General features: G+C 42.4%; 1 protein-coding gene across 1 annotated transcript in view; it reads left to right on the forward strand.

The window, feature by feature from the left end:
* LOC124804717 (cleft lip and palate transmembrane protein 1-like protein) overlaps window positions 1-21,520 on the forward strand; it is a 149,549-nt gene that overhangs the window by 108,604 nt on the left and 19,425 nt on the right. Inside the window, exons 6-8 of the mRNA XM_047264994.1 lie at window positions 750-891; window positions 987-1,175; window positions 1,265-1,473. Of these exons, the coding sequence (XP_047120950.1) occupies window positions 750-891; window positions 987-1,175; window positions 1,265-1,473 (540 nt within the window). The remainder of the gene's footprint in view (window positions 1-749; window positions 892-986; window positions 1,176-1,264; window positions 1,474-21,520) is intronic.

Here is a 21,520-nt window from a genome sequence, read left to right on the forward strand (position 1 = left end):
GTCAGTGGCAGCTGTGTGCTTGAAACACACCTCTTTTACAGACATCATGCTGAAGTGTATGGTTAGAGCTGCCAGCTATCAGAACTTCATGAAACTATAGGGGCTGAAGCAGGAATAAATACCAAGATGTCCCACAACAAATTCTGTATTTTTTCAACTAAAATTGGCCGTGAAAGAAATGTGTTACATTACTTATTGAATGCTCCTTGTATTTCAGACGTTTGCCTGACTTTCACAAGTTCTTTAGTTCTAAATTATTCATTTTCTGTTATGAGTTGGACTAAGGATATAGATACTTTCAAAATTACATAAAATCTAAATAAAATTAATGCTTTGTTGTTAGCTTTACATCTTAGGTTAATGAATAAATTGGGTGACTGACACTTGTACATTGCATTCCCTCACTGCCATTGTTAATGAATGCTCAACTGTAGGGAGACAAAATGCACAGTTGCAAGCAATTTTGAATGTGTTATATTGTGCCTACTGCTGCCACTCTATAAACAAATAATTAAGAAAAGCCTACAGAAGGGATTGTTTCAAATATTTGGTTCAGCTTTCATGTTTAACAGTTATGATTCCAGCAAGTCAATTTAAGTATTGCAGATTTTCTAAAGTTATAATCATGTAAGTTCTTGAAATGGGCATTATTAAGGTACGTTCGAATTCTTAAATGATAGAAATTCTGACACTGGATACATAATTCTGACATTCATTACTGTGATTCTGCAATTATTCTCATTTTATAGAGTGATGCAGCACATTGAAACTGCTTTACGGTCATTAATGTCTTTTGGTTTTAATGAAAAGGATGTAGATGAGGTAAAAGGAATATTTGCCGATACAAATATGTACCTCCTCTGCATTACTGTGTTTGTGGCTGCTGTTCATGTGAGTAAAACCAATACATGCATTTTTTCATATATTTATATATATATATGTATGGTGTGGTAAAGATGTTCAAGAAAACTATAAATTCTTTGCAGCTGTTGTTTGACTTTTTAGCTTTCAAAAATGATGTCACATTTTGGCGCCACAAACAAAACTTTGCTGGCTTGTCAGTTAGAACGGTAGTTTGGCGAGCTTTCAGCCACATTATTGTGTTCCTATACATGATGGATGAAAAGACATCATTACTAGTCCTGATTCCTTCTGGCATTGCAACAGTAATTGAGGTACTAATGTAGACTTTAATGAACATGTAACTTTATATTTTATGCTTCATTTATATATACCCACCTTTAATTTAATGAAATGATTGCAGCTATGGAAAGCACAGAAGGTTATTTATGTGGAAGTAACATTTAGTCAGTTACATTTACCTTGCTTGAGGTTCACGTCAAAAGGGTCATCTGCTGCTGAACAGAAGACCCAAGAATTTGATGCAGAAATTATGAGATATTTATCATACATATTGTATCCCTGCTGCATTCTAGGAGCAATATATTCATTGCTGTATGTGCCACACAAAAGGTACGTATCAAATGTTGTTGTTTTTGTGATCTTCATGATTAAAATTCAAGTTCAGCCACTTCTTCCAAATGAAACAACCACAGACATTGTGAAACACTTTACAGTTTTAGCAGACACAGGTATCACTTGCAGGGGACACTGTCACCATTGTAATTAATGTACAGATAAACAGGTACAGGTTGCATATTATTTGATTTATTTTACTAGTTTCATTTATCATATGTAAGCATTCTCAGGTATTCATTGCCCTGGTGCCAATGACGTTGACATTGTGCTGATGAGGGTGTCGAGTGGTGCTTTAAATCTTCTAATGCATTGCCACTAGGGCAGTGTCTGATGAGTTAAACTAGTCAAACAATACATGGCCTGTGGCTGTTTATCTGTACATTAACTTCATAGCTTGTTTTGCAAAGTCAACAATGAGGTTGGTTTGAACAGCACAGTGCTTCACTAGGTGTCGTCCTATTGCAAATGGGATCTTAAACTTTGGTTGCAAGACCACAGTTTAACTTGGCATTTTTCACATGAAGAAACCATTGTCAGAGATGAAACAAGAGATAAGTTACACAAATACTAGGATGATTTGAGGACTGAACTTTGAGACCTATGGATCTGTCATCTGATATTTATCCACTTGCTTGCCAAGCTGTGTATTGTTAATAATACAGACATCTAAACAAACAGTGCTTGGTCAGTAATTGATGGTTAGGTCAGCATAATAAAAATAATAAATTTTCTTGATTCATTTGTTTGGTGCAGACACTTTCACATATTAACTGAGATGAAACAATATTAGAAGCAATATGGAGTGAACGGTGAATGTTTTGAGACATCCTTGAACAGAAAAAAAGAGGAAGTATATTTGGACAATGCATGCAGGAAAGCTGCAGGTAATCCAAGCCTGTCTCAGTAACAGTAAAAGATCAGGAAATAAAAATACTAAATTAGCACGTAGTGTTTCAATTGACCCAGTTCATTTAAATAGCAACACTGCCACTGAGCAAAACATTCAAAACTCTCAGCCTGACATAAAATGACTCTTATTACCACAAAAATGCACCTACTTTTTTATAACTTTTTTTAAGCTGACTGCAGTTGCCTGAAGTATTTTTTGAGAGTCAACAATGTAGGAAAATACAGATTGGTACTTGCTGTAAAGAAGACAAGGTAAATTGCAGACAGGCGCAATTAAAGATGCTTACATATAGTTTTCAGCCACAGTCTTCATCAATGAAAGAGAGACACTCACACCATTCATACACAAACAGAAGCACTCCTCATGCACACATGATGGCTGACTCCAGCATCTTGGGCTGGAATGCAACTATCATGTGGGATGCAAGCAGCAGTCTGGAAGGGATGGGATGGGGAAGGGGAAGGGATAGCAGTGTACAGGTGGGGAGAGAGATGAACGCTGTCTGGTGGAACGTGCAGGGACCAGAATGCCAACAGGTACAATGTCAGGAGGTTGTGGGGCAGAGAGGTAGGGGAAAAAATAATGTGTTGTAAGAATGACTCCCATCTGTGCAGTTCAGAAAAGCTGGTGGTAGGGAAGGATCCTGATGGCTCGCCTGGTGAAGACCCCATTGAAATAAAATGTGTTATGTTCAGCTGCATGCTGTGCCACGAGGTGGTCTAGTTTGCTCTTGGCCCCAAGTTTGGTGATGGTTGTTCATCCTGATGAACATCTGGTTGGTAGTCATACCAATCTAAAAACCTGTATAATGATTGCAGCAGAGCTGGTAAATGACATGGCTACTTTCGCAGGTGGCCAAGCACCTGATGGGGTAGGATAAACCTGTGACAGGACTGGAATAGGAAATGCTGGGTGGTTGGATTGAGCAGGCATTTCACCTGTGTCTTCCACCAGGATATGATCTTTGTGCAAGGGGTTGGGATTGGGATGGCGTAGGGATGGACTAGGACGTTATGGAGGTTGGGCAGGTGACAGAACACCACTTTAGGAGGGGTGCGGGAATATCTCAGGTAGGATGTTCCCAATTTTAGGGCATGATGATGGGTAATCAAAGCCCTGGCAAAGGATATGGTTTAGTGGTGATGAAGGGGACAGTCCGTAGTGGCTGGTTCTTGGCGTGGCGGGTAGATTGGGGGGTGTGATGGGAAATGGCATGGGAGATCTGTTTGCAGACTAGGTCTGGAGGATAGTGATTGTCTGTGAAGACCTTGGTGAGACCCTCAGCATATTAAGCAAAGGAGTTTTTGTCACTACGGGTGGCCAGGCTGTATGGGAGGGATTTTTGGTGTGAAATGGATGACAGCTGTCAAAATGCAGGTACTGTTAGTGATTGGTCGGTATAATGTGAATAGAGGTGTGGCTAGAGCCATCAGAGAGGAGGAGGTCAACATCTAGGAAGGTGGCACACTAGGTTGAGGAGGACCATGTGAAGTGGATGGGAGAGATGGTGTTGAGGTTGTGAAGGAACAAAGATAAGGTGTCTTGGCACTGATTTCAGATCATGAAGATATCATCAGTGAACTTAAACCGGACTAAGGGTTTGGTGTTTTGGGAGGCTAGAAATGTCTCCTCTAGATGGCCCATAAAAAGATTGGCGTAGGAGGGTGCCATGTGGGTGCCCACGGCTGTGCCGCAGATTTGTTTATGTATCTTTCCTTAAGAAGAGAAGTGGTTGTGGACTAGGATAAAGTTAGTAAGGTGTATGAGGAATGAGGCAGTGGGTACGGAGTCTGAAGGACATTGGGAAAGGTAGGGTTCAATAGCAGTAAGACCAAGGGCATGAGGGGTGTTGGCGTATAGGTAAGTGGTGTTAACAGTGACAAGTAGGGATTGAGGAGGTAAAGGTGTGGGTATGGTGGAGAGTCACTGAAGGAAATGGTTGGTGTCTTTGACATTGGAGGCTATATTACGGGCAATTTGTTGGACGTGTTGTTCAATGAGGGTCGAAATTCTTTCAGTGGGGGCACAATAACCTGCCATAGTGAGTGTCTAGGATTGTTGGGTTGTGGATTTTGGGGAGCATATAGGTGTGTGGGGAGTCATAGGGTTGATTAGGAAGATTGACTCAGGGGAAATGTTTGGGGAAGGGCCTCTGTCGACGCATCCACCCATCTTTCCCCACTCCTCTCCTTTTTTCCCCACTTCCCTGCCCCACAGCCTCCGGCACTGCACCTGTTGGCATTCTAGTAACTGCTGCACCAGAAAGTGTTTGTCTCTCTCCCCAACTGAACACTACTTTCCTTTCCCCTTACCTGCCCCATCCAGATTGCTGCTTACGTCCCATATGATAGTTGCATTCTGGCCTGAGATGCTAGAGTTAGTGGTCTTGTGTGCATGAGATGTGCTTGCTCGTGTGTATGAAAGGTGTGTGTGTGTGTGTTCTACTGATAAAGGTTGTGGCCGAAAGCTATATGTAAGTGCCTTTTAATTGTGCCTGTCTGCAACTTTAACACGCCTTTCTTTACAGTAAGTAGCAGCTTGTCTTTTCCTACATGGTGAAATCCCTATTGGAGTTTCAATCGTTTGTATTTTTTGAATGGCTAGATTTCATTGCTGAAGTGCAGTTCTTTAATTTCTGCAAAATAACTGTCTGTGGCTCCATAACATTATCATTGCACTTAAAACATTTTTCCAGGCATAGGCTGATGTAAACAGAGTCCAAGAAGGTGGCAGGATATGTTGGTGAATGAGCTAGAGTTTATAACAGCTGTAATGTCATACAGTTTATGGAGCACAAAAAATGTTGCTTAACAGTATTTGTTAATGGTTTCTAATATAAACTGCTAATCACAAAATGTCACCCCCCTCTCACTTTTGTTCTTTATTTTGTTCTCAAACATCCTCTGTTGTTTTGTTGGTCTTGACAATTTAATGAATCTTAAATGTTCTGTTCTGATTTCTATTATTGTTATCTCTACACTTCTCCCCCATCAGTAACAGAGTTACAAATTAACACACGGTGGTAAAGACCATTTCTTACAAAAGGTCAACATCACATTAAAACAAAACAAATATAAGCATATTGGAATGACAAAGAAAAAATACAGAAAGATCAAGTTAAAATGCTATGAATGTGATAAAGATACAACTTTGTTACAAGAAAGTGTTTACGGTGTCTGATGTGATAGTTCATTAATTCTGCGCAGAGACGACTTGCTCCAGAAATCAAGATGGAAGCCTTATAGTCCTTCCTAACTTTGATACTCTGATTGTTTGGTGGTGGTTCCTATTGGGAATGTTGTGGTTTGATGCCCTCAGAAAAGTTTGGAAGATGTTTTTCTGCTTCACATTTCTTCCTGAAAAAGAGAGGCTGGTTTAGGTCTGTGCACTGACTCAGTTTCTGTGAAAAGCATGCAGCCAGTTTCCATTTTCGCTTCTCCAGTTGTTTCAATACAGAACTGGTACCACCTTTGCATGCAGGGTGAAAAGACGGAAGTACCTTAGAACTTGTAAGCTAGGACATGGCGTTCTAGAGTGAAAGCTACTGGACTTTTAGAACAATAATTTTGTCACAAATGAAGGTACAAACAGTTTGTCACTGAACAACAGTTATTTTAAAAACATTCCCCAAAGTGAAATTCATGGGGACTACTCCACTGCAGCCCTGGGGGCTGGCCACTCATTGTTGAGTTCTTGTTTCGGCTACCACGGGGCCTCAACCTTTGCAACACTCATCCCTTTCCATGCTGCATGTCTGTCTCTGTGCTATTCTTTTTCCCCTCCCTTGGGAAACATGTCTGGGATATTTTTGGGTCTGTGTTCTGAGGTTTTAATAGCCAGACATTAGAACAGCCCCTCATGTGTTTTTTGTTCCTTTCTTCATTCTCCATCTCCCGCCCTTCCTCTGCTTCAGCATATGAGGTTCCTCTATGTTTCTTCTTCCTCCTTGTGTACTCCTGAAAGCCTGCCCATGTGTTTGACACATAACAGGTGACAGGGTAAAATGTAATTCCCAGCCCCAGGTTGACAGGTACAGTTTGCACATACCCCCTGGTACACGCCAGGTCGAGAGAGAGGTGATGGTCTGAGGTGTTACCTTGCCAAATTGCCAATTGGTCCCTCTGTCAAGAGTTTGGGAGGTGTGACCTGAGGTGTGAATAGTGGCCTAAGACAGGTGAGTCCCCCTCTGAGGTGTGGCCCCCAGTTAGAAGGTGCACCATCAGACACTCGCAATCATTGGGGATTTTTTTGCCGTGAGTCAGTCACTATCTCAGCCTACATCTACTAAACATAAACAGACTGATGCTAAAGATTCAAAGAATCTCACAGCTGTGCCTTGGTTCCTCATGGTATCATGTACTGAATGAGGACAGTCCTTTGCTATAGTTAATCCATTTAGTATTCAGAAAGGTGTTGATGCAATTGCAGGCCCTGTGAAATCATGCTCTTGTTTACATAGGATCCAGGTGAAGGGGAAAGTACCTTACCCTGTTGCTCACAATTTGTTGGGTAGTCACAAGCCCTGCAGTTTACCACCTGGCACTTAAAGTACCGTCCTTGCTACACCTTGCTTCACCAAGGACATAGCTGTGCAGACTTATGACCCCAAATTCAACACTGCAGTTGTAAAATCGCCCAGTATCATATGAGCATCCCCATCTCCACCTCCTCCAGCTGCGTAACAAGCCAAACCACCAAATCTTCGCCCTGCTTCACAACTGGCAGGCTGGAAAGGACAAAAGGAACACTTTAGTGAAGACTTCTTACATCCCTCCAGCCAACAAACATCTGAGTCTTCAACTGCCAACTGCAAAGGCTCTAAGAAATTAAATGAAGACAAATAGTCTTCTCCTTCCCTAACTCAGAGATCCTCTTCAATGGTGACACCAAGTGCTACTCTCACACGGCCAACTTCCATTTCATTGGTGTGCACTGCCTACCATTTTTCTGCCCTGTAATTCACAGGATGACCCAGAGAGAATGATGACACCTCTGTAGATTTCATGGAATAGGATCCTTCAGCTCTGTGTCCTGTAACATCGAGTCTTTGAAGGCTGGCACTCGGCAGCCGTCAAGGTGACAACAATTCATTTATTCCTTCCCCCCTCCCCCCTTTCCCCGCCATGGCTCTCCTTGTGAGGAAATTTTGTGGCATTATCCAACAAGGAGGAAGCAAGACTGCTCTGGAATCACAGCATCTGGTTGTTTTCTGCCAAGAAACAAAATTGCATCCTTGCAGTCACTTTGATCTCTCACAATTCCTTCCAGTCTGATTTGACCTTCTCCCAGAGGATGGCATTCCATCTCATTGGGGAGTCATGCTGTTCATCCGGGATGACATTCATAGCCAAAGCACCTCACTGAACACTTAAGTTACAAGCTACTGCAGTCAGTCATTCAATGTCACCAGGGCAGACTTCCTCCAGCTTATTGGTCAACTCTCTCACCCTCTCTTGTTACTTGGTGACTTAAATGCACACCATCCCCTTTGATGCTCTTCCAGAACCTGCCTTGAGAGGTTCTCTCCTGGCTGACCTTCTCAATCAGCTCAACCTCATTTGTCTTAATACTAGAACACTCACGTCCAGACTCCAAGCATACATATTCCCATTTGGCTCTTGCATTCTGCACTGTCCAGCATGCCCATTGTCTTGAGTGGTCCATTCTATCAGAGACATACTCAAGCGACCATTTTTCATGTGCTGTCTGTTTGCTGAATACTATTCCACCTACGTGCAAATCCAGTTGGCAGCTCTCTTAGACTGGCTGGAGGCTTCACTCATCTCTGTTGATCGACAAACAACATTTCCCCAGTTGTGATGACCAGGTAGAGTACCTTGCAAATGTTATCCGTACCACTGCAGAATATTCCGTACCTCATACTTCATCTTTACTGTGCCGTGTTCCAGTTCCTTGGTGGACTGAGGCATGCCACGATGCAGTTCGTGTGTGGAAACATGCTCTCTGTGTTTTTAAGCACCATCCTATGATGGTGACCTGTAGATGTTATAAAAAGTTGCATTTGCAATTTCATCACATTCTTCAGGATAGCAAAATAGCTTGCTGCATTTCATGTACTAATTCTTTGAACAGTTCAATCCTTCCATAGTGTGGGGCAACCTCTGATGGCTCTCTGGGACCAAGGTCTATTCCCCAATTTCCCCCTGACCATAGCAGATGATGTCATTGTGTGCCCTATTGCTGTCTCCAACACCTTAGGCTACTATTTTTTGGAGATTTCGAGCTCCACCGAGCATCACCCCACCTTTGTCCATCGGAAATGAGAAAAGGAGGCTTGGGTGATAACCTTCTCCTCTCAGAATTGTGAATGCTACAATGCTGCCTTTACCACACGGGAGCTAGATCTTGCTCTTACTTCATCCTAATCTTCCACTTGTGGGTCAGATGACTGTCACATTCAGATGTTGCAGCACCTTTCTTTTGCAAGCAAGCACTTTCTCCTTCATATGTACAGTTGTATTAGGGCAGATGGCATGTTTCCCAGATACTGGCATGCAGCCTCTGTCATACCCATACCCAATCCCAGTAAGAACAGACACCTTCCTTCTAGCTACCACCCCATTTCTCTCACCAACTTTGTTTTCAAGGTGATGGAATGTATGATTCATGGCCGGCTGGTATGGTGACTCAAATCTCACAGTCTTCTAACTACTGCACAGTGTGGATTTTGCAGTAGACCATTTCGTCACTTTGTCAACCCATGTCGTGAACAGTTTTCTGCGGAAATAGTAGAGTGTGGCTGTGTTTTTTGGTTTTGTGGAAAGTCTATGACACTTGCTGGAGGACTCTGTACTCTATACACACAAGGCTTCTGAGGCTGGCTGCCCCATTTCATTCAGGAATTTTTAAAAGGCATAGTTTTCAAGGTTCGGCCTTATTGGACTCCTTTATCCAGGAAAACAAGATGCCTCAGGGCTCCGTCCTGAGCATTGTCCTATTTGCTATAGCCATTAACCCTATTATGGCCTGTCTCCCACCAGGCATCTCTGTCTCTCTCTCCGTCGATGACCTTTCGATCTATTGCTGTTCATGGACATGTCTCCTTGAGCGGCATTTTCAGCAAATGTCTCGATCATCTTTACTCATGAGGTGGACCAAAACTCACAAAGGTGGTGCCCAAATGATTAATCATGATTTCTGTTGTGGTGCCCCAGCTCAGAACTAGCCATACGAAAGGAGCAAAGACATTGACTGCTACGAACACTAAATGGGTTTCCATCTTTAGTGCGTGGCAGGAGACCTAAATAATCAATGAAAGGTTTATTGAGGGAATAGAATTCCCGGGTAAAATGTAAAAACCCTTTTTTGTGCTGTCAGGCTTCCCCTTTTTACAGTCTTCACATTGTCCTACCAAATTATGAATGTCACATTTCACTCCTTTCTAGGTGACCTGTTTGCTAATCTTATCGGAGATTTTATTAATGCCTAAATGCCCTCGACATAAGGATTGGTGAAAAAGGTGAACACAGCTGGGACTAGACTACTGGATAAAGAGATCTTCTTTTTATCATTCTGCTTTGTTCTATAACAGAGAATTCCCTTCTTCATGGAGTAGCACTTGTCATAGCCACCTCCTTTAACCTCTGCATGAAGCCTGTACAACTCAGGATTGTTCTCTTATTCAGGCTCTAGTCAGAAGAAGCTTAAGAATTTCTGTCTAAACAACCCCAGCGACTAATTGGGCTCTGGACACCTCATTGTCACCTGCTGTAGAGACAACCTCTGCTTCTTTATTCTTGGTCTCTTCCTCATTTTGTCATTTGAAACATCCCACATAATTCATTGGCTGTCTTGTTTTCACCTGCCCCAATATGAGCTATCTCAAATTGAAAAGCAGATGTTCAGACAGCCCACTGAGCTGAGGCTCTTGCTCATATACAGAGTAGTGCAATTCCAGACCAGCCAGAGCCCTTGATGCATAAGCCAACGGTCTACAGTTTCCCTCCTGCTCCTACAAAAGAATGAGCTGTGATTGCTCCCGCATGAAGCATTGGTTTGTTCCTATGAAAGGAGGATTGAAAATAGGTACTCCCTGGTTCTCTCCCCAGAATAATCTCTCTCCCTCCATCAAAACTGGTTTAGGGGAGCTGCCAAACTGACAAAATTGGGGACAAATTTATGGAAGAAACAAGACATTCTAATAAAACAAGCAACCTCTTTCTTACTTTGGGGAAAAGGAAATCTATAAATGGCTCAAGTTCGTGATTGATCAATTTAAACGCCCTTGCTCGACACTGTGCGCCTGAGAAATGATGTCTCACATCTGGCCATGTCACCTAGCTAGCTTTAATGCTCAGTCCCACTTCCTTCAACCAAGTTAATACCTTATCCAGATAATTAAAATGTTCTTTAAGACTGGGGATATGAATAACTACATTGTCCAAATTATTATATATGCACTGAAATTTTAAATCCCCCAAGACATTACACAATAGCCGTGACAGGACAGCTGCCACTGTTTCCGACCCAAAGGTTACTTATTAAACTCAAAAAAGGTTGCAGTAAGTACCAAAGGTTGCCACTGCATTGGATTCCTAAGCCAAGGGTACCTGATGGTATGCCTGATTAAGATCTAATACGGTAAAGATGTGTACCTCAGAAAACCAGAAAAAACAATTGTGTTAATCTGTTAGAGGTACTGACTAAAGTGACCTTTTGATAACGCAAGCTGTAATCCACTACCGGATGATTTCCGCCCTCATTAGGCTTAGTTACTATGAACATGGGGAAGGCATATGGGGACACAAAGGGGTGAATCACACCATCCTGTAATAGTTTATTTATGAGTTTGCACATTTCCTGCATCTTGGGTGGTGAGAGTCTGTTCGGAGCATGCCTTACCAGAACCTGATCAGTTAATTTAATCTTGTATTTGATCTGGATTGTAACTCCCAACCTCCAGAAACCGATCCAAGACTTCTAATAGCTGTTATCTTTCATGTTCCTCCAAATGATCAGCCTTGAAACCCCTGACCTTTTGCTCCACCAGTCACACCCAAATTCTCTTGATGTTGACAAAACTTAATGCCTTTGGCCTTGCAAAATTTAAAGTGCAAACACCGACTAGCATAATCCAGTATGCACTGGGACCACTCTACGAAGTCACATCCTAACAAAACCCTAACTGTTAACTTCCTTACAACCCAGAGCCTCATCGGCCAGGTAAATGCATCAATGCCATGCTTGCATTGTACCTGACTGACCACTCACAGTGAGTCTCTGGGTATATTGCAACAACCTTCACTTCCTGGTTGTACCTTCCATATCCCAGCCATACTTCCATTAGCACTCTACCACTTATAATCAGTAATGGAGATAGTACTCGTTCCCTTCCCAAGTTCGTGTACACAAATGGCAACTACTCAGTGTTTACCACACAAACCCTATTGGAACAGGGCAGTAACTTCCTATTTCCAGAAGCCCCTGCAGATTCCTGGCTTCAGCTATTTGTCCTGACTGCTCTGTGGGAAATTTTACAATCCCTTACCAGTTGTTCTGTACTATCACATATGAAGCAAATGCTCATATCCCTTTTTACACTTAAGTGAGCCTACCCCTTGCCTTCCTGCACTCCCTGTGCCATCTTTAGCTTCTTCCCATTTAGCATTCAAACTATGGAAAATCCAGGATGGAATGTAACAATATTAGAGAAGGAAAGTTGCTACTCATCATATAACAGAGATGCTGAGTCGCAATAGGCACACACACACACACACACACACACACACACACACACACACACACACAACTTACACACACGTCTGCAGTCTCAGACAATTGAAGCCACACTGCGAGCCGTAGCACCAGTGCATGATGGGATTGGTGGGGGTAAGGAGGAGGCTGGCGTAGGGAGTGGGAGGGATAGTATGGTGGGGGTGGTGGACAGGGAAATGCTGCATTTTACACGGAGGGCAGTAGAAAAGGGGTGGGGGGTGGCGGGTAAGTAGTGGAAAGGAGAGAAATAGAAAGAAATTAAAAGACTGGGTGTGATGGTGAAATGACAGCTGTGTAGTGCCGGAATGGGAACAGGGAGGGGGCTGGATGGGTGAGAACAGGGGCTAACGAAGGTTGAGGCCAGGAGGGTTACAGGAACATAGGATGTAATGCAGGGAAAGTACCCTGCAATTGTGACACTAGATGTTTAAATTTAGTCTCTTCTATAACAATTTTCAAATGCTGAACTGTGTCTCTGCTTGATAGAACCAAATTTTGGGATTTTCATTCCAAAGAGGTGTAATTTTGATGCTAACCCTATTTGCTTTCACTCATTCCTCAGGCCTGCTTCCACTTGTTGTCATATCTTCTTTGAGATCTCTACTAGTTCATGGAAATAGTGGCTGTTTGGGAGGATTCACATAGCCAGCAGGGTGTGCTCAGCAACTAGTTAGGGGGTATTCCAAGATGGGCAGTTCATCTGTGTATTGATGGATGTGACAAATATGAAGAGTGGGAAGCTAGTGGAGTTGAAATGGTGGTAATGACTTTATTATGCAATCTGACATGAGTTCCATTGTGTGTAAATAAAACTTCCACATAAGAGTCAAAGCCAAGAGCAGTGTTGGTGCAGCTGTGATTAGGACTGCTCCACTTTGTTAGGTATGTATCTTCCAAGCCTGCTAGAACATGTAAATAATCCACTCTCTGAATTATGTGGAACAGTAACCTCATTTATTAGAACGGTGAACAATTGCATTCAGCTCAATTTTGAACAGCAGCGAGATGTTTTACACGAGTTTAGAATTGTCCCTTTAAAAGGCTGAAACAATTAATGGTGAATCAGTAGTCAAGCTATATTCAACTATGTACAGTCTCTCCAGGAGTTCAGTTTAAGATTGCGGATGCAGTGCTGGCACAGATAGATGAAGCTGTCCTCTTGAAACATCGGTGGGCAATGCGTCGTGAAAGATGCACACAATTTTGCCCTGGTCAACAGAGACTCATGGTCTTGCCATTGACATTAATATCTAACATCCACGCACGTCGTTGTAACAGATGGTTTGGGCCTGTGTACGAAACTTGTAGAGAAAATTTCACACCGGCTGTGCATAGCATTATGTGTGAACAGCTGGCCAAGTTACAATAAATGTAACAGGGTGGTGTGCCATGTCCGGAACCTTGATGCATATGAAAACAAGCAATGAACTCGTGCAAGTGAAGTAGAAAATCCAGCTGATCTTGTGCAGTGGACTGCAGAGAATTGGTGTTGATGAATTTGTCCAGAAAACATATCACTTTACCAAAAACCTATTCTGTTGATGAAGCATCTATGTCCAGTTTGTAAGCCTTTCTTAGACCAAGTAACAAAATTAGTAAAGCATTCGTCAGTCATGTCATGGCAGTTGGTAAAGCAATCGTCAGAGTCATGTCGTGGCACTTGCAGCACCTTTGAGCGAACAGTGCCATTACTCTATCAGACTGTTGCTTTCTGGGTGGTAATTTGGGGTTTTACGGTGGACATACCTGCAAAAAATTGCAAGCTTGGCAAATAGGTCAATTCAAATTGGCTGTTGTAATCTGTTGTTTGAGGACACAAAGGCAGGGGGTAATATTTTCACAGGCATGTTGTCCAATGGTGCTGCCTGCAACCAGTGAGTGAAACACTCTGTGATAGTCAGTAGGTATTGCTGACCATCTGATGGAGGTAATGGACCCATGACGGTGAGATGTACATGTGCAAAACTGGGGTGATGTTAGGGAATTTGCCCACAGGTGCATTTATGTGGTGAGATACTTTGCTGTGTTGGCATGGCATCATTTGTGCAACTGCTCATGGCAGTCCTTTTCCATTTCCGGCCAAAGAACTTCAACATCAGACAGAATGTCAGGATGAGACAAGCTGTGTAAATTGTGTAAGGCTTGCTTGAGAAATTGAGCAGGCAGTAACAGTTGGGGTCTTCCTTTGCAAGACCTCACAATATATTTTAACATCTGTGTTAAGTACACTGACTAGTTGCAGCGGTAATGCTAATTTGGCGTCATTCAGGAAAGTATGAAGCTCTTGGTCAGTCCGTTGCACCTGGGCGAGTGTGTTGAAGTCAGTGGACTTCAAAACTCTGGCTACTGTATTGTCCATACCAGAGATGTGCCTGATGTTGGTGGTAAACTGTGCAGTAAATTCCAGATGATCATACTGGTGCAATCTGAATGCATACATTAACAGTTTACAGTCTATATAGGTAGTGAAATTGCTCACTTCTATCCATGGAAATATTTGATGGCTTCATAATTGGCAAGTTCTTGGTCATAAGTACCCCACTTTTCTTGTGACAGCAATGGTTTACGAGAATAAAAGGCTAACAATTACCGTGAGCTATCTGTCTAGCTGTTAGCCCTTGTTTTAGCTACATGTTGTGGCATACTCCACTCTTCTTAGAAACCAGGCACTGCAGAGATGACTGATGATCAGATAATGCCTTCTTTTAATATGATGGAAAACTTGGCCTTAGCTACAGCCAGGCGGTCTGGTGCCAAAGTCTAGGCCTATGTGATACTGTGGATGGCTGTCTGTGGTTTTAATAAAATTCATAGTATTTTGCTGTACCTGTTTGAGGTCCAAGGGACCTAGTCAGAGCTGGAAACTGGTGTAATATGGAAGGGTACTTAGAGTTAGTAGCTGACAGGTAGAATGTGGTTGGTGGCAGACAGCAATGCACTGAGGTCCGTGGCAGTATGCCCAAATTGGCACCTGTATCTACTAGATATTTTAGCCCAGATATCCTGTCACTAATAAACAGGTGCTGTGATCATGCCTGGCAGTTATCTGTGCCTAAGATTGACTGCCATTGGCTTTTGGGAAAGAGCACTAACTTGTGCACTTGTTCACCAGACTTTTGATGATAGCAGCATACAGACTGTTCTGAATCAGAAAATGAGGTGTTATTTGAAGGTTGGCTTTGGATCTGTGACAATAATGTCTTCAGTCCTTTCTTGAACCTTGTTAAGAGAGTAGTTTGCTGAGCTGCAAGCATAGAACGTCTACCTTCGCCACCAGCGAATCATAATCAGTGCGTGCAGCTGCTGCTGGCCCTACTGCCGTTGTACCACTTTGTGCTGGAGTGATAGCCTCTTGCTTGTGGTCCACAAGGTCCACCATGGTGTTCAGTGATGTATCTGTTTGGGATGCTATGACTGCCTTAACTTGTGGTAGTAGGCAGTTGTTTCATATTGTATGTAACAGGTTTTCAGGAACAGTACCAATGTCCATTTTGCTCTGCGAGTTCCAGAGAGGTACTGGGATGGCTTACAATCCCTGATGTCTTCTTGTGTTAGTACTTGTTGGATGTGGTCTTCTTGCGAAGCAGATACTCTTCAGGTGAGCTCAGTCTTTAGCTTCATACAAAATTCTTGCACCAGCAGTGCAGAATATTGATGGCCTAGTTGGTTCAGTATCAAGGAAACCATTGTTGAATCACAATAATCGTGCATAATGAAAACTTACCACCATTTGAGGGAGCCACAGTATGAGATTGTGTGGCCAGAACAGTGGCAAGCCTACAGCTTATCACGATATTCTGGATTCTTTTTTAATCTTGTAATTGTCTTATTGTGTAATTTTTTCCGAAGTCCTCAGGTCACCTTCAGAGGCAACCTGTACCTTGGTGGACCGGTGAGTACCAGTCAGCAATTTTGGCCAAGCCTGCGGTCCATCAACGGTTTAAGTACCGCCCAACAGCAGAGAACCTCACAGCATTTCAGGTAGCAAGAACCAAGGCCTGGCGCATAATTAAAGAGAGCAAGAAAACATAATTAAAGAGCAAGAAAAAGTCATGGCAAGTGTTCCTGGACTCCATCAATCATTCCACTTGTACTACCTGAGTACGTGAAGCCATCAAGAGGATTTCCGGTAAATGCAGTCATTTACCAATAGCAGCAGTGATGAAACAGGGATGTTTCCAAACAGTGCCCAAAGACATCGCTCAGACACTGGTAGAGAATTTTGCACGAACAACTGCCAGTGCCAGTCAGGATCTGGCATTTTGTCGCTACCATGTGACTGTAGAGAGGAGAAAACTGGACTTTAGATCCAAGAATTCTGAGACTTAAGATTACCCTTTCTCTATGTGGGAGCTGGAATCAGCTCTGTCTGAGATTTGTGATACTGCACCTGGCCACAATCAAATCTGGTACTGCATGCTTAGACATAAAGGAAATCCTCCTTGCATGTTTTAATCTTATATGGCAGACAGGTACCTTCCCCAACTCGTGGAGAGAGGCACTGTTGATACACCTCCTCAAGCCGGGAAAGGTCCACGTGTTGCAGTAGTTATTAGAGTATTGCCTTAATGAGCTGTGTAGGAAAGACCCTGGAGTGAATGATTAACTATCACCTGGCCTGTTTGTTAGAGACCAAGCAACTACTAAGCTGCTCTCAGTGTGGATTACACAGATTTTGGTCCTGTCAACAACCTGACCCTACTAGAGGTGGCTATTCAGCAGGCTTTCCTCCATAAACTTCACTGTCCCGGCATATTCTTTGATATCAGCAAGATGTACGATACTGCTTGGAGACACTGTTTTCTCACACAACTGCGTCAATGGGGGAGGGGGGAGGGGGGGGGGGGGCGGGCGGGCTTTTCGTGGCCACCTCCCCATCTTCAACTGGTCTTTCCTGTCTCAGTAGTTTTTTAGGACCTAAGTTGGTGACTCGCTGTCAGATCATTTTGAGCAGGAGCATGATGTCCCTCAGGGCAGTGTTGTAAGTGTTACCATCTTTGCCTTAGGCATAAACAGTATCACATCTATGGTAAGGAGTCATGTACAGTGCTCCTTGTTTGTGGATGATTTTGCTTTTTTTCTGTCCTACCTCCAGTTTTGCAACAGCGAGCCACGAGTTGCAGCTTATACTGCGCAGGTTAGAGTAGGCTTTAAAGACAGGTTTTCAGTTTTCTTCAGATAATTGTGTGTATATTCATTTTAATTGTTCTTGTCGGATTTCTAATTTAGCTGTCTTGCTTATGAGGGATACCATCCTACATTTTAGAGACTCAGTGAGGCTCCCAGGCCTCATTTATGAATGCAGATTGTCATGGTTGCCCCACCTGCGAGACCTGAAAGCCAGAACCCTGAAGGCACTGAACATCATAACGTGCTTTAGCCACAGGTCTTGGGGAGCACTTCTGCTCCAGTTTTATAGGGCTTTAATGCATTCTCGGCTGGACTATGGGTGCAACATGTATGGATCGGTAAGGCCTTTTTATTTGAAGGTCATTGACACTGTCCACCATGAGGGGATTCAGCTGGCCATGATTGCATATAGGACCAGTCCCATACCCAGTCTCTTTGCTGAGGCTGGGGGACTGCCACTCACCATCCGGCAGCAGTTCCTCATGGTGCATCAGTTCCTTGCAGCTCTGACTTCACCCGCATACCATACTGTTGCTCATCCACCTCTGGAATGCCTTTTCTTCAACCATCCACAAACCACAATACTATTTGGGATCTGCATGCAGTGTGTGCTGGACTCACTACATGTGGGGTAAGTACAACCACAAATCCATGGTTTTAACCATTTACCTCCCTGTCTACTACAGAGGCTCAGCATAATTTTAGATTTAGTGTTGTACAGGAAGGATTGCACTCCTGCTTCTGTTTTTAATGCGATATGCTCTAACATTTTACATGACCACCACAACTATATAGCTGTCTTTACAGATGGGTATAAACAGGGGGTCTCTGTTGGTTGCTCTGTCATTTTCCCTAATTGTGTCCTCGAGGTCCAACTCCCTCAGGAATTTACTGTCTTCAACACTGTATTATATGCGATCTTGCAGGTACTGGAGCAGATGAGACATTTTTCCAGTACAAAAATTTCTTGTCTTTTCAGATTCTCTGAGCACCCTTCGCTCTCTCCATTGTTTGTACTCAGCGAAAAAGTCATCAAGACTATCCAGGATGACCTCCTGTCCAACTAGAATGGGGCTATTACCTCAGTGTTGAGATATAAAGTCTTGCTCCAAGGGGAAGACAAGTGACTGGAAGGGAATGACAATAAGCTCCATGTAGTAAAACCCACAACTCGGCCGTGGTGTACTTCCTTCCGACTATGCAGAAAGGGCGATGTCCTTCTTACTCATCTTTGCATAGGCCACAACCCTATGACGCATGGCTTCTTACTCTGGCGAGAGAATCCACCAATTTGTATTGCTTATAGTGTACAGATAACAGTTCGCCAGATTTTCTTGGATTGTGTTTTATTTTACAACCAGTGGGCCAGGGCAGATTTGCCAAAGGATCTGCCAACTATTTTAAGTGGGTTCAAATGAATGTGTTTAACATTTTTAACAAGATTTTAGAGAGATGTTTCTAATGTGTTAACAGGGTGACTGGCTCACCCAAGTTTTTAGTAGGTGGTCAGCCAGCCATGGTTCCCTGTGCTTTTTTCTTTTAGTTCTGCTATCTTTCATTTCTCTGTGTTTTAATTTCATGTGTAGCTACTTTCTCTCTTTATAATTTGGTTCAGCGCATGTGAGATAGAGTGACTGTGTGATCATTTTGAGTGAATGAGTGTGCAACAATTTTAGTGTGTCTCCACAATCATTTGTTTTGATAATTGTAAGGGGATTGATGACCTCAATGTTGAGTACCCGTAACATCAAAACACACACACACACACACACACACACACACACACACACACACGCACACACTTTCAGGTAAGAATCAAACAGTTTGAAAATAGTAATAGCGTTCATAAGAACAAAAATAGACTCCTCTATCCACAGCCCAACTTTATGCTTGTACAGTAAGGAGACAAATTGTAGCCATAAAAATATTTGATCACCTGGTTTGTAAGTTAAAGGTGCTGGCAGAGAATGAAAATTTAAAAACAAATTGAAATCATTCTTCTTTACAACTCCTGCTCCATAGATGAATTTCTAAGGACATATAATCTGTATCTGCATACATACTCTGCAAACCACCATATGGTGCATGGTGGAGGGTACCTTTTGACAGTGCTTTTCTCTCCTATTTTCAACTGGAGTGACGAAAAAGTGACTGCCTATATGGCACTCTTTTCTTGTCTTCATAGTCCTTACGCAATGTGTACTGTGAGTAGAGTCATTCTGCAGACAGCTGCAAACGTAAGTTTTGTAAACATTCTGGATAGTGTTTAGTGAAGAGAACATTGTCTTCCTTCCATTTTGAGTTCATGGAGCATTTCTCTGATACTCACTTGTTGATCAAACCTACCAGTAATAAATCTAACAGCACACCTCTGAATTGGTGCCCACCTGAGCAGTTGCCACTGCCTGTTGCGTTTTTTGGGGGTCATGACATGATAGGTGATATCATGGGATATTAAAATCTAATATTCCTTCATGTAGAAGATAAGATAAAGTTGTGTTTTGCTCAAGGTGAACCCCTGCAAAACCAAATTTAATATTTTTTCTTAGTCCGTTACTAAGGCGAAGCTTCTAAGCATCCAGAGATTGAATATTATCTTTGATTTTCCTAGTAATGATTGAAAATAGTGATTACAATTTATGTGAACTCATATTCTTTTCAAAATAAAATATTTGCTCAGCGCGCTGATTCATTGCAGAGATAGTGTCTCATTTTATATCTTATAGTTATTATGTTTTATTGGTTACTGATCTCACATTGTAATTTTTGCAGTAATGGAATCCAAAATTAATCTTTAATAGTCATATTGTTGTAAGAATCACCAGCAAACCAACATCAACAACAATGGTTCAGGTATACATGCCCTTGTCGCAAGCAGAAGACAAAGAGGTGGAGAAGGTATATGAGGATATTGAACAAATAATTCAGTATGTAAAGGGAGATGAAAATCTAATAGTGATGGAGGAAGGATTGGAATGCAGTTGTAGGCGAAGCAGTAAAAGGAAGGGTTAAGGGAGAAAATGGGCTTGGGAATAAGAATGAGAGAGGAGAAAGAGTAATTGAGTTCTGCAATAATTTTCAGCCAGAAATAGCAAATCCCTGTTCAAGAATCATAAGAGGAGGTGGTATACTTGGAAAAGGCTTGGAGATACGGGAAGATTCCAGTTAGATTACATCATGGTTAGGCAGAGATTCCGAAAACATATGTTGGATTGTAAGGCGTATCCAGGAGCAGATATAGGCTCAGGTTACAATTTAGTAATGATGAAGGATAGGTTGAAGTTTAAGAGACTAGTCAAGAAGAGACAGGGTGCAAAGTTCCTTGATGCTATGGATACTGCAATAATAAATAAGCTGAGTAGGCAGTTCAGTTTAGAAGGAATGGACATCTCTAAAAGGGCAATCACAGATGTTGATAAGAAAACTGTATGTACAAGGAAGGCAACTATGAAGAAAACATGGCTAAAAGATGAAATACTTCAGTTGGTCAACGAAAGAAGGAAGTACAGAGGCAAATTCAGGAACACAGAAGTGAAAGCCAGTTAAGAGTGCAATAAATAGGAAGTGCAGGGAAGCTAAGGCAAAATGTCTACATGAAAAATGTGAAGAAATCGAAAAAGATATTATTGTTGGAAGGACTGACTCAGCATATAGAAAAGTCAAAACAACCTTCAGTGAAATTTAAAGCAATGGTGGTAAGATTAAGAGTGCAATCTGAATTCCATTGTTAAGTGCAGAGGAGAGAGCAGGTAGTGGCAAAGAGTACATTGAAGGTCTCTGTGTGGGAAGAGGACGTGTTTGATTATGTGACAGAAGAGGAAACAGGAATTGTCAGGGAAGAGATAGGGGAGCCAGTATTAGAGTCAGAATTTAAAGAGCTATGGAAGACCAGCATCCAACAAGGCAGAAGCAATAGATAACATTCCATTGGAACTTCTAAAATCATTGGGGGGCAGTGGCAACAAAATGACTAATCACATTGGTTTATAGAATGTATGAGACAGCGATACACCATCAGACCTTTGGGAAAATATCATCCACACAATTCAGAAGATAGCAAGAGCCAAAAAGTGTGATAAATTTTGCACAATTAGCTTAACAGCTCGTGCATCCAAATTGCTGACAAGAATAATACACAGAAGAATGGGAAAGAAAACTGAGGATCTGTCAGATGACAGTCAGATTGACTTCAGGAAAAGTAAAGGCACCAGAGAGGTGGGTGTGATACTACGGTTGATAAAGGAACCAAACATGTTCATAGGATTT

The sequence above is a fragment of the Schistocerca piceifrons genome, chromosome 1, assembly GCF_021461385.2.
Source record: "Schistocerca piceifrons isolate TAMUIC-IGC-003096 chromosome 1, iqSchPice1.1, whole genome shotgun sequence".
Taxonomy (NCBI): domain Eukaryota; kingdom Metazoa; phylum Arthropoda; class Insecta; order Orthoptera; family Acrididae; genus Schistocerca; species Schistocerca piceifrons.